This window comes from Momordica charantia, assembly GCF_013281855.1.
Source record: "Momordica charantia cultivar OHB3-1 chromosome 9 unlocalized genomic scaffold, Mcharantia_2.0 BLBB01000009.1, whole genome shotgun sequence".
Lineage (NCBI taxonomy): Eukaryota > Viridiplantae > Streptophyta > Magnoliopsida > Cucurbitales > Cucurbitaceae > Momordica > Momordica charantia.
Window position 1 is genome coordinate 26,252,143 of NW_028275167.1, and position 13,353 is coordinate 26,265,495.

Sequence of the window (13,353 nt, forward strand, 5' to 3'; positions counted from 1 at the left end):
TTGTTAGAGGAGGGATTCCTGATCAGCTGACCTACGTTCCGCCGAGCTGAGAGGTAGTACCGACCCTCTCCCTCGGTGGAAGCTTTGACGGTATGGGTCGCTAAGAGCTGGTCCACCGTAAGCCTGTCCTCATCCTCGTCTCGGAGGACCTACCACAGGACGTAGGCCCCGAGCACGGTAGACCATCTGTTAGGGGAGAGCTGAGCTGGGGCGAGGTTGACTGCACTAAGGAACCTTTGTATAAAAGGGTGGAGGGGAAGTCTGACCCCCCTATGTAACATCTGGGGGTAGAAACTGACGAAGCCCGGAGGAGGGTCGTCGAGGTGTTCCCCGATGTTGGGCACCCTAAGCTCTATGGAATTGGGGATCGAGTAAGTTTTGCGGAGCTCGGCTAACTTGCCTACCGAGCAAGATGAAGGAGGAAGTTCAACTACAGGACCGAGGTCAGGGTTCCCCGAGGTCGAGGCTATATTGGGGTTTGCCGAGCTATCCTCGACGTAAGGGTTCCCTGAGGTAGAAGCCAAGGTCGGATCTCCTAAAACGTCGTCTGAACTAGAGGAACTAGACGACCCAGACGACGAATCCCTAGACGAGCTACTCATCGCCAGACCTGACTAGGGAGACTTAAAAGAACTATCTAAAGAAAGAGGGAAAGAGTACCTGACTTGGAAACGGCCGAGGTACACGAAAACTCAAGAGTAAAAAGTGAAAAGTGAAAAACTTTCGCCTTTTATAAGACAGCACGGAGACATGAGGGTCGTTCGATCAGGGAGGGATCAACGGACAGGATCCGCCCACGCCAGGCTGTCCCCACGACGACGTTTGGGTTCCCGAAGCAGAAGCTAGGGCTGACGACATCCATGGCGTCACACATGCACGCGTGGATTCGACCCGTCTCTAGTTAGCTCGGAGGACTTCGCCGAGCCGACCTCCGCCCCGCCGAAGTGGGGGCCAATTTTGGAGGCGAATCCTGGCCTGCCACGTGTCATGATCCTAAAGGTGAGCTGGTTGAACACGCGGGCAAAATGGAGAAGTCAACTCCAAATTACTCAGGTCGGCAGTCAGGGTAGGACCTATAGTGCCGAGCTGAGCTGAAACAAAATTCGTAACAGTGTCCCTTCCGTACCCGGCAACACGCCGCGATTTTAGGGTGTGTCAGAATCCCTGTCGGGCCCAGTTTCTATAAATAGAAATCTTTGCCTTAAATGCAAGGTATGCAATCTTAAGTAGACTCGGCAAGTTAGCTCGGACCAGAACTAACTTGCTCGTCGGAGTGCTAACTTTGTTTTGCAGGTCTCAAGAACTGTTCAAGGGAGGTGCGGGACTATTGGCTATAACTCGTTCTAAGCACACCGATCTGAATCGTGTCTGAGCCCAATCAATTTCGGGCTCAAACATCGACAAATTTTCACATTTCAATCAAATTTTATCTACCAGCATAGTTTTTTTTTTCAGACAACTTCAATTTGGAGTTGGATTTTTCATAACGAAAACATGAGGTTCACAAGAAGAAGCATCATAATTGAAAAGGATGGGCCATGGCTACCTACTTGTGGGACCCTTTTTTCATTTATTCTTCAAATTTCCAAGCCGACAAGAGTTCCAATAGGGTACTCAGATGTTCTTTTTAATTGAATTTAATATCCATATTGACAAAAACGCCCACATTGTCAAATTATTTAAGAAATTGGAAAAATAATAAAATCATTAATCATTCGTCCAGTACAACAGAGGGTCGGAGATTCAACCTCTGATCTCTAAAAAAAATGAACAAGATGTGGTAACATCATTAATAAATTACCTAAAGTAATAAATAATTAATAATTGAATACATATTCTCATTATTTGTATTTAGGTTTAAGTTGGTCTTGAAATTTCTCTTTTTCTTAATTTTACTCTCTGTTATAGATAAGTGAGTGAATATCGATCTCTTCTAGCTCTTCGAACTCATACTAGCTCCTCTGATTGCAGGAATTTCTCAAAAAGAGGAAATAAAGAGATAGGAATAGGAATAGGAAAAGGAAAGGTCCGGAGATGATTTCCTAGAAAAGTAGAGATGGTGGCTCTTGGATTAATTTAGATAAATAAAAAAAAGATGCCCCAACCCACATTGAGACGTAGACAACCACCCTAGAATACACTCCCTGACTTTATTCTATTTTAATTTCAGAACTTTCAAAAATTTTATTCAATAACTTTTAGTCCACTTTCAAATAAACAACTTTTCTTTTTTATCATTATTAGATTATATTTCCACCTAAAAATTTCTTATCCAAGACTTCAATCTATATGGTTTGAATTTGAATACATGCTCACGTATCCGAAGCCATGTTATCAATTTATTAAAATCAAACTAAAGGTAAATATCAAATTAAAGGTGGTTACTTTTTTAAATTTCAAGTTTAAAGATAGATCTTTCGAAAGTTTAAAGATCAAAATAAAACACATTTTGAAAGTTCATGGATCGAAATAGAATATTCTTGAAAACTTATGAACCTAAATTGAATTTAAACCTAGTATTTAAATCTATAATTTTTTTTTTATAATAATTTGAAAATATGAGAGACCAAACCTCGAGGAAATGAATACACGTTTGAAGTTGGCATCTATAAAATTTTATTACTTTATTATACGGATTGTGATGCGGTCATTTACTCTTAAAACTAGAGAGAGAGAGGTCTTTTCAGAATCAGAGCAGTCGGTATTTTGAGGAGAAACCATGGGTGGGTTTAGAGAAGATTGGTTTTTCATTGATGTGGTTATAAATGCTTTCTCATTCTCACAGTTTTTCAGATAATCAAAACATCTCTCTTTTCTCTTTTGTTTTCATGTGTGTGCGTGTATATATATTGGGAGAAAATAGAGATTATATACGTAGGGAGAAAATATAGATCAGACTAAACAATCGAAAAGATGAAAGAGAGTCGAAGGAGTGGACCTGAAGAGAGGTAAGTGGGTCGGGGCCCAGCAACCTGGGCCGGCCATAGCCGACCTGGGGTTGACATCGAGCAGGAGTTCTCAGCCCAATGGCCGAGAACCTCTCCAATGCATCCCACCCCCGTGCAGTCCGATCCGAATCGACTTTGTCCCGGTCCTAAATGCAGCATGAGATCACTCCGTCTATGATCTCCTGAATGCATAATGATTCAACTTATGTAAATCCATATAAACCCTGAAGGGATTGGGTTCGACCTTTATAAAGCTAAACCCAAGGTATGTCTAAAAATTCTACCCTCTATACTCGACTACTCCGATACTAATTTAAGCATTGGAGCCCGTGTGGCAAAAACCACACCGGTCTTAGCGTTATTCTGTTTTCCAGGTCTCATCGATCCCTTATTTCTAGGGGATTGTTGTGAATTTGGCTAGATCCTAAGAGGCCGAATTCTATCATCAACATATATAATATTAAATTATTAAATTATTATTGAATTCAAAAGTTTAAGATTATGGATTATGGTAAATTTAATCATTTATAGGATATTTAACCATTTATATTCAAACATAAAATTATTTATATCCAAGTTCCAGCTACTTCAAAAGTTTGATTATTGATAGAAAAACTCTTGTTGAAAACATTCGGTGATCTTAAAAATTTAATCTACCCAACTCATTACAAAATTTTGCTTGAGTTTATAAATTAGTTAAAATTAGTTTAGATTTGCCCAAGATTTTAAATGTGAGAGATATTAATTTTATGAAAATGTCAATAAAAGTATATCAATGTATATCGATGAAATGTCGAAGTGAAGCATATTTTTAAAAAATATATATAAAAATAAAGAATTCATACCGAATAGACATTTTACACTAATTTATTAAAAAGCATTAGTATTAATATTATTTTGTTGATAAATTGTTTATATTTTGTTGATTTTTTTTAATGTGGATTGAGCCTTGATGCCAATGTCCAACCCAAGAGACATGAAAATGTTGATGAAAAAGATATGGACAAAAATTTAATATCTTGGATTATTTTAATTAAAAGTTTTCCTTTCGTTTATGATCGAAATTGTATACGTGTGTGTATATATATATATTCATTTATTTTATTCAAAGCCTTTTTTTAGATACATATCTCCCTTATTCCTCAATTATTCCTCAAAGGTCATTCTGGGTATCATTTTTCATCAAATAAAATATGACTTCAAGATACTAGTGTCAATCTTAATGTTAAAAATAGGCAAATAGATTCTTAATCTTTCATGATTGATTTGAATCGAATAAATTTACAACCTGAACATATGGTCGGTCACTTAGAATAGAAAATTTTCATCTTACATGATAATCCAACATATCATCCAAGCACGAGACTGATAGACTGATAGACGTATAGACGGGACGTGCTTTTTCACCATTTTGTCTAGGCTTGATCGGGAGAGATTTAGGAGCTCTCTAATTCTCCCTTGGCGCCTTTGTAATGCCTTTTGAATATCAATAATAGAAAAATGGTGTTTCTATGGAAGACTCGCAGAAATTCAAACAAACAGAGATTACAATGTTGATATAAGGATCCAAAATCCATCCCAAAGCAGTGGTAAAAGCTACTGATATATGATATCATATATCAATCAGAACAAAGAGTTGCAGAACTAGCAATCAGGCAAAGATGTTTAGATCTTTTCTACTTTCTTACATCCAAAATCATGTCCATTTTTCCACATCCCTTCAAACCAAGCCCAAAATCTTTACATAAGAACAGATACTTGGACTACAATCAGGTGGGGATAAAGTAAGGCTTACTAGTTTTACAGAATGTCTTCAAGCACATTGCACTCGTAGTCGACATCTTCGACATACCAGTATTCGGCTCAGGGGCATGATTATGGTTGTAGTTTAAGAATGATCCGATAGAAGATTGGACGATTAGTCGCCTACCTAAAGAAAACAAATTATTGAACAGTCTAAACACGAAATACCTTAGTTTTCTCATCTCTTCCTATATAGAAAACATTCAAAGAAATTTATTTTCTGAGAAACAGTTCAATAAGATTATTGAAAATGATATGCAATGGCTCCTATCCATGTGTTAACCTTATCAGAGAGTATTGGAAATGATAATTTCAAGAAAGATTTCTCCTATAAACTCTTTTGACATAACTTTCCTAGAAACTTAGGATTGTTCTTATGAGGAATTTGTGTGAATTACTAGATGTTTTTCACGTTAACTTTGCACAAAAGTTGATCTTTGAAGTGAGTATGAACAAAAATTTACCAAACTAACAATGACCCAATTAACAAATGGTAAACCACAAAAAGAAAACAGATATATCTTGAACACAGAACATCATTTGGAATGCCATTTATCAATCTGAGTCTTAACAAGAGATCTAGATTACGGTTCAATATCATACTGAACCATCAGGATAATGTAGCAATATGGTTATTTTGAACTTCAAAAGCAGTAGTAATTTATCATCCGTTTAGGACTGAAAAAAAAAGAAAACTAAAAGAGAGATTAAAATACAAGATAAAAGCTGTTTATACAGAGGAATCACAGAAACCCAATAAACCAAACTTCACAATCGCAACCAATTACATTTCGATTCTTTCAATTGTTTCTCAACAGAGGATACGATAAAGGTCTGTTAAGTTCCGAAGCAATTTCTTCAATCCCCAAGTTGCTTTGACACTCACCGATTGACGTGAATTCTCATCACTTGAATCGTATACACCATTTTAAGAGGTTCTCATAAAATTTTTATAATCCTAAAATAAATCACAAAACTTAACAAAATCTAGAAAAGTAAAGGATTTCTTTTTACTAGAGTTGTGATGTGGAGACCGCTCCTGAGAGAGGGTCTCCTCCAAAAATAGGCGTATGCCGCTAAGAGCGGCGAGCACACGGTATTCTTTAGTAAAAGGCGAAAGAATAGTTCGCTCTGTGTTCACCGCACGGCTCCGTGACTTCGTTGAGAAACGTTGGTGCCTTTATATAGTGCTGGACAGTCTACTAAGACGCTCCTTTCCGATGTGGGAATTTCAGTTTCTAAGTTTTGTATGAAAAAAATATCCCACTCTTGAGTTTTTCTCTTTTCCAATTCCAACGCCAGTTTTTAACAGTTTCTTTTCTATAAAAAAAATAAATAAATAAAATCCTCTATTTTGGGAATCGAAACAATTGCTTTGGGAGACGACTTTATATCATTTCATTTTTGGTATTGTTAAGTCTATGAAATTTGTAGAGGTTATAAATCTAACCGCTATTGGAGAAAAAAGAATAGAGTGGGTGTTCAGCAAATATTAGTGTATTGTTTGTTAAAGTGACTCCAACAGTCCAAATTAGGGTGTTTAATATCTAATTGAAGACAAGATTCAATCTAGTTTTACTGTGTAATTACTCAAGAAGCTACCTCAAATGGGATTAAAAGACAATATTTTAAAGAGGCATGGAGCAAAAAATGTAAGGAATTCTCGTAAAAGAAATAAGGTAAGACTAAAGATTACATCGTGGATCATGTAGGTGAAGATATCATGCTACAGTGAGTATAATGTTTAGTGAATTGAATAGAAAAATTTACAAATAGGGAGCAAAAACGTGTCGATGAGAGCTTTGAACCAAATATGATAATATTTAGTTTCAAGTCATGTTATGTCAAAGCGAATCTTCTATTCATGGTGTTTGAACTTATTTTTGAATATTCATGGTGTTTGAACTTATTTTCTGTATTCAAAAATTAAGAGTTAAAATACTAAAAATTATTTTCAATACACAGAGGTATGTTTGTTTAAATAAATCCATCATTGAATTTTATAATTCCAATTTTATATGATTGCTTTCAAAGTTTTTTATTTTTTACTTTAACCTTCCACCTTTAAAAAAGTAATCTTTAGAGGAATTGAGTTTAATATTCATGATCAATTTGAGTTCATGCAGATATTGATTTTTGACCAATTAAATTAAAAAGGTAATACCAACAATTTTTCTACTCTGATAGCTTTAACCTCTCAATTTCATTTTTTAATCTATGACATTTCAGATGCGTGAGTTTTTTTTTTTTTTTTAACTTTTACTTTTTACTTCTTGGTTTTTTTAATACTTTTACTTCTTTTTAATTTCTGTCAATAAATCTACTTTTTCTTTTAAAATTTAAAACTCACACAATTTTCAAATATCTGTCCAACTTTCTAATCAAATTTATCTAACTTCTAAATATAATTTTTAATCAAATTTACCTACCTTCTAAACATAACATTGATCTTTAATTTACTAATTCAAATAATTTTCATGTATATATACATGATTTTATTCCGACGTTTTCATCACCATAAGTATATTACTTATATATTTAGTTTTAGTTCATCAATTATAGGCTAATTAAATTACAAGTAAAGTCTTATTAGCTATATTTAGATATGATACAGTGGATCAATTGTTGGCTAATTAAATTACAAGTAACCAGAGATATTCAATGGGCGATTGACAGATACATAATCTACAGTGCAAGTCGAAATACAAATCCAAAAGGAAATTCAACAAACAAGGACTTGCACCTGACAAGACGAATTGGAGACAATACAGGAGTTTGATGGAAGCCTCCCACATGCGATTCATCTTCTTCATGGACAATGTCAAGATCAAACTAAAATCAAACTAAAAAACGAAGAGGACAATGTCAAGATCAAACTAAAAAACAAGGTCAACTCCTCGTAGTTGGACAATTTAGTTTTTTTTTATGTAAAATTGTTTTCTTCTAAAAATATATACACACACACGAGTAAAATCTTATTTACTAATTTTTCCCAAGTATCGACACTATTTCAAACTTTGGTGTAAACAGACCAACATATCATGGCCTAAAGAAGTGAAATATTTAATAAACCTGCAACGCATGCTGCTGTTATAAAAATACTATTTCCATCGAAAAATGAAAATAAAGAAACTTGCATTTCGACTGAGATTGGTGTGGGGACCACTCCCGAGAGAAGGACCCTCCAAAAATAGGCGTATGCCGCTGTGAGCGACGAGCACGCGGTACTCTTTAGTAAAAGGCGAAAGAATAGTTCGCTCTGTGCCCACCGCACGGCTCCGTGTTCGTCCGTTACGCCGGTTGCCCATTTTATAGCGTTGGGCCATCTCCAAGACTTCGCAGCTTCACCGATGTGGGACAAATATTGAGTTCAATACCTTATTTTCATGCGTATTTGAGGGAAACACCCTTGAGTTTTTTTTTTTTTCCCTTTTCTGAGGATAATCTTGAGTTTAAATTTGGAAAGAGGGATGGATTATTCTTTTATTCAAGAATTAGACAAATTCGTTGTAAATAACGTTTCGGTATTTTCGTCTATATTTTTATATGTTAAGGGTGTGATGTCAAGATAAGAAGATGTGAGTTGATATTTGTATTTTATGGTAAAAAATCAAGGAAATATAAAATAATACCAATAAAATATTGTTGATGTAGGCATAGTATAAATATTTTTAACCTATTGATCTATCTCATTCAATCTATTAGGTTGATCTAAGATGATGGTTGATTAGAAAAAATATTTGATCACATTCAATTGAATATGTCTTTTAATCCATTTTTTAGTATAATAACATATGGAGGTGAAAGTTCGACTACACGACTTTTTAATAAGTGATACATGTCTTAACCAATTGAGTTAAGTTTAGGTTGGCAGTACATTGATCTTTAAATTGAATGATATATGACTACTCTTTTAGATGATGTTTTTCCTTTGACAAATAATATTGACTACCTATATTAAAATTTCGGGTTGAGTAAAATGATATGAAAGAGGACGTTTGAGTTCTCAAATGGATAAAAATGATGTAGGAACCATTTGGAAATTTAACATTCAAAATATAGGGAGATTAATTTAACTCTTCACTTAAAAATCACTTTTAAGTCCCTATATTTTCACTGAAATAGCGATTTAATTCTTATTCATTTAAGAATTTTCAAATTTGTAACAATTTAATCTCTAAATTTTAATATGGAACAACTTAGTTTTATAGTTTTCAAATTTGTATGATTCAATTTTCATCGTACAAATAATATTAAAATTATTTGATTTTTTATATATGTAAATCAATAAACTAAGTACTACATATGTGTATAAAATATAAATTACAAGGACTAAGTCACCACATAATAAAAATTGACATTAAATTTTAAATTAAATTTTTTACAATAAACCAAAGCGAACATAGCGATAATTTACATATTTATCAAATCAAGAGGCTGTAAGTTAGATCCCTACATGTTAGTACTCAACAAAAATTACGACAAGAAATTAAATGGTTATAAATTTTAAATTATAAACTAAATTGTTATAGTATAAAATTTAAGTAATACATTATTACCAATTAAATGTTAAATGGTCTAAATGTCAAAGCGAGAATACCTTCTAATGGACGTATATCTCCTCTGTGAGTTCGATTTCTACCTTATATGTTGTAATTAAAAAACATAAAATTAACCATCTAAATCGTTACAAATTAAAATTGTGACGGATAAAAAATGATTTTTAACCTTTATTTTGAACAAATTATACAATTAATTTACTTCCTTCTGCGATACTCTGCAACTGTAGACTAGAAAGTTATCATCTTCAAGTGATTCTTCTCTTTTCCTTTTTTCCATATTCAATTTCTCAGGCGTCTCGTCGTTGCTCTAATTCAGGGAGGCACAGAACTGGGTGCTCCGAGTCCTGATTTTTTCTTTTTCTTTGATTAGAGAACTCTAAATTGCTTCATTATCGCAGGATATTCTTTAGGAAATATAATTATGTCGCCGATTATTTGATTTTCTAGGGTCTGTTCTTGATCGAGGAGAAAGTAGCATGCATTGACGTTGCTTCTCATTTAGTTTATCGATAGTCTAGTTTGCACATTACTAATTGCAAGCTTAGAGAAATCTTCGTCAAGTGGTTGATTTGTTTGATTCTGTCAATTTTGTGAATGACTTTTTACTGGCCAATCTCTAGAGAGTAATTTAGTTTTTGGGTTCATTTGTTTATGCGGATTTCAGCTAGATCAATGGAGAGTGTATGAGATTCTACATAACATTATCTTTTCAAAACTCAGATATTTGTGCGGTGGAAATGTGCATTGCTTGAGAATGAATAATGTATGATTTTCTTCGGTAATCTTGATTCCCGAGACATAAGCCTGTGTATATTCGAGTAAAGGACCCCAATTCTCGACTTTACAATTTCAAGTTGTTCATTTCTAGAATTTTCAAAGGGGAGGCAATGATGGTTTCCCACATAATGGAGATTTTTACATGAGTGTTCAGCGTGAGGAGCTGGGGCTTCCTTCGTTCTGGGATGGGGTCGTCTATGAATTTGGTTGATTAAGTAAAAGAACATATGTGATACTTATTTACTAGAGACTTGAGCTTATATGATAGAAACATTGGAAAGAGTTGCTGAAATTAGTTGAGATAGACATGTTATAGGTTGCATTTCCATAAAGTCCTACATGTTTTACCAAACAGTACAGATTACAGATAGCTACGAACAACATTTTGCATTGACTCATAGCGTACACAAGATAGGAATCTTGTAAGAAGAAAGAAGATGTTAATATCTTATAACTCTGTACTTTCTCATTATCTATCAGTGTCTTTCAGCCCCTGCAAAGTTCTGGTATTTCCTGATCACCAGAAACTGCAAGGCTGGAAGATGATAACAAGTAAATCCCAACTTCACTAACTGTCTTCCTTGAACGGAATGGTTGCTGAGAGTGAGACTGCTTGCAGTGTGCAATTGCTCCCTGAATTGAATTCTCGATCTCTGAATTCACGCTGCCACATCTCTTCAGAAAATACGCGCTTGAATTGTGTGAATATGAAGAGGAAGAGGTATGTAATGATGCAGAAGATGATGGTTTTATATCTGGTTGTCTCTTAATGGTCATTGAGAATGATCTTCTGTTGCGATCACGGTTTTCTGTATTGCCTTTTTCCTTGTTGAAATTGGCAATAGAGCTTGGAATTTGTCCAAGTGGCTTTCTCTTTTCCACTTTAGCACACTTCTTTGAACATTCGTGGGCTTTTGAAGCTGATCCTTCATCTGCAATCTTTGTGGCTGCTGCACAGGACTCATCTGAGCAGCCTGATTTTGTAAACAAAGATTTGATGTAAGCCCTGGAAGCTTTCAGCTTGAGACCAAGGGAAGAATGCTTAAGCTTTCTGGTCCAAGACTTTTTCGAACTTTCACCATTCAAATAAGTTGCATCTGCTGAATACTCTAGAAGGTATTCATCTGGATTTAGTTCCCTACTAATCCGACAAGATTCAGAAGGAGAAATGTTGCAGGATTCAAAGGGGGTACTTGTTGCAGTAGGTGTATTGACAGCAGTGGTTAATGGAGTGCTGTAAAATTCTTCAAAATTGTCTTTTCTGCAATCATAATCAGAATTAGACTTCTGCAAGAGTTTCTCTACCATTTGCAGGCGTGGGGGATGGTGAAGGGGAAGAAGCTTTCCATTGTAGAAGAGCTCATCGGCCGGAGAAGTTGTAGGCTCTCTCCCCCGAGAATTCAAAGACATTTGAAACTCGAACTCTCTGGGACGCGGCGGAGAGCTTTTGGAGTGGCATAGAAAGTTGGTGTATGAACTAACTTCCATGTCTATATAGTCATCATCTGCTGGATCATAAGATGGGATGTCAACAGCCATATCTAGTAAACTCCCTCTCTCTCTCTGGATCTGCTTATATGAAACTCTGCTTTATCAGGTGGTTCAAGGGTAGGAGCACCTTTAAAACTGAGGATGCTCGACTTTATATTAGGTTTATAGAGAATAAAGTATGGGGAATTTATTAATGACACTCTTTTAATGCTTCCAAATATGAAATTAGAACATAATTGGAGCTCACCTACTGGACCAGCATTGACCCATATCCCAATTTTATTAATCCTCAGTGAACTAGTATTTTTTTTTTCCTTTTTTGGTGTGTGGCTGATTTCTCATTGCTTTTCACTATGCTTACTACAAAAGAATGCACTAAAATAGTCTGGTCTCTTTCTTTACAACTCTTCTTTATGGTGATGTAGAAAACCATTAAGAATTTAAAATGGTGAGATTTTGCATCTTTTTCATGGGGGGGTTACTTTCCTTACAAATCAGTGAAATTGGGTGAAATATTTGTCAGCCATTATTAAAGAATATCAGTTAACAATATTTTATCAAACAAAAACTGTACACAGAACATTAGAGCCAGCCAAATAAACAAATAGGGTTAGCTGAGGCATGAAACTTCATTTCAAAGTTGAACTCTGTAGCTTAGAGTAAAAGGGATAAACCACAGAGTTTCCATTCTAAATGCTAATCTAAGATTCTTAGGTGAGGCACCTGAAGATTAAAAAAATAGTTGGTATAGCCATCTTTTTCAACACCTGTCTGGCTTTCCAGACAAAGATCAGTTTTTAGAACCAATCCATACCTCAAAACCTGGCTTTTCTGCTCTCCAACACCATGCTAGTTCCTCCATATTTCCCTGTGGTCCTAAACAAAAAATTAATAAACAAAAACATGATTGAAGACAGCTCCTCTTTCAACCAGAACATTACTTGGAGCTAGAGAAGCACTTTTGTCTGATTTTATTTTCTTTCTACTGAATTCCTGGGTGTGTTTTCTTTTAACAATCTTACCAATCTGCATACACTGATTGATGAGTGTTCAAATCTCATTCGTTGCTTTTCTTTTTGTTTTATATGTTTTGTATCAAATGCTACTTTTAAACTGCCCCTATAAATTTCAGGAGATGGGAAAAGGGCCATTACCTTATGGAGAAGGAGAATTAACAATGACCCGACATTTAATAGTGGAGAAGGGAAATTCCGGATCAATTTCTTGAATGCTGCAGACTTTTTTTCTCTTGTCCTCTGCTTTTAATACAGTCTCCACGTTTTAGCTCTGTCTCTCACTCTCTTCAAAGATAAGTTACTTTAGAATCCTTCCTTTCCAAATTGCAAACCGTTTGATATAATTAGCCGCAGAGGACTGAACATGGACTCCACAACTTGTGCTATGCTAAACAAAGTATGAAACAGGAGATTGTAGATCCGTCAAGCAACAGTCTGTGGGCTCTGCAAATGTAGCTAAGGAGCATTATCATTGAACTTTAATGGGATGGTTCGTGTTTCGTTTTAATAAACTTCGAGCCTGGAAGCTCAAGCTCGGAGTTGTGTAATTTGTGTTTGGATTATACGAAGGAATAAACCGTAGAAATCTGAGTTTGTTTTAATATGGATTTGGTTTTCGAGTTTATAATTTGTAAAAGTACAGCATAAAAGATTAGTTTCATGTAGCTTTTGGATTTGTCAATCTCATAGTTGTAGCCTATGTTTTCGACAAAATCTTCTCCCCATTCTTAGGGTTTGGAAAATATGCAATTTGTT

The 13,353-nt window shown here is 35.0% G+C and overlaps 1 protein-coding gene and 2 non-coding genes across 3 annotated transcripts; all 3 read right to left on the reverse strand.

Moving 5' to 3' along the window:
• Positions 1-5,783: 5,783 nt before the first annotated feature.
• LOC148209276 (U5 spliceosomal RNA) lies at positions 5,784-5,901 on the reverse strand. The gene has a single exon (XR_015787517.1). It is a non-coding gene; the product is annotated as a U5 spliceosomal RNA (small nuclear RNA).
• Positions 5,902-7,914: 2,013 nt separating this feature from the next.
• Positions 7,915-8,029, reverse strand: LOC148209277 (U5 spliceosomal RNA). Its single transcript, XR_015787518.1, has one exon. It is a non-coding gene; the product is annotated as a U5 spliceosomal RNA (small nuclear RNA).
• A 2,445-nt stretch (positions 8,030-10,474) lies between these two features.
• Positions 10,475-12,003, reverse strand: MAKR4 (membrane-associated kinase regulator). The gene has a single exon (XM_022283562.2). It carries the CDS (start codon positions 11,627-11,629, stop codon positions 10,577-10,579), a length of 1,053 nt encoding a protein of 350 aa, XP_022139254.1. The 5' UTR covers positions 11,630-12,003; the 3' UTR covers positions 10,475-10,576.
• Between the last annotated feature and the right edge of the window lie 1,350 nt (positions 12,004-13,353).

What these genes read in the sequence shown, in the direction of transcription:
- MAKR4 (XM_022283562.2), bottom strand. Translation starts at nt 11,629, where the DNA reads ATGGCTGTTGACATCCCATCTTATGATCCAGCAGATGATGACTATATA.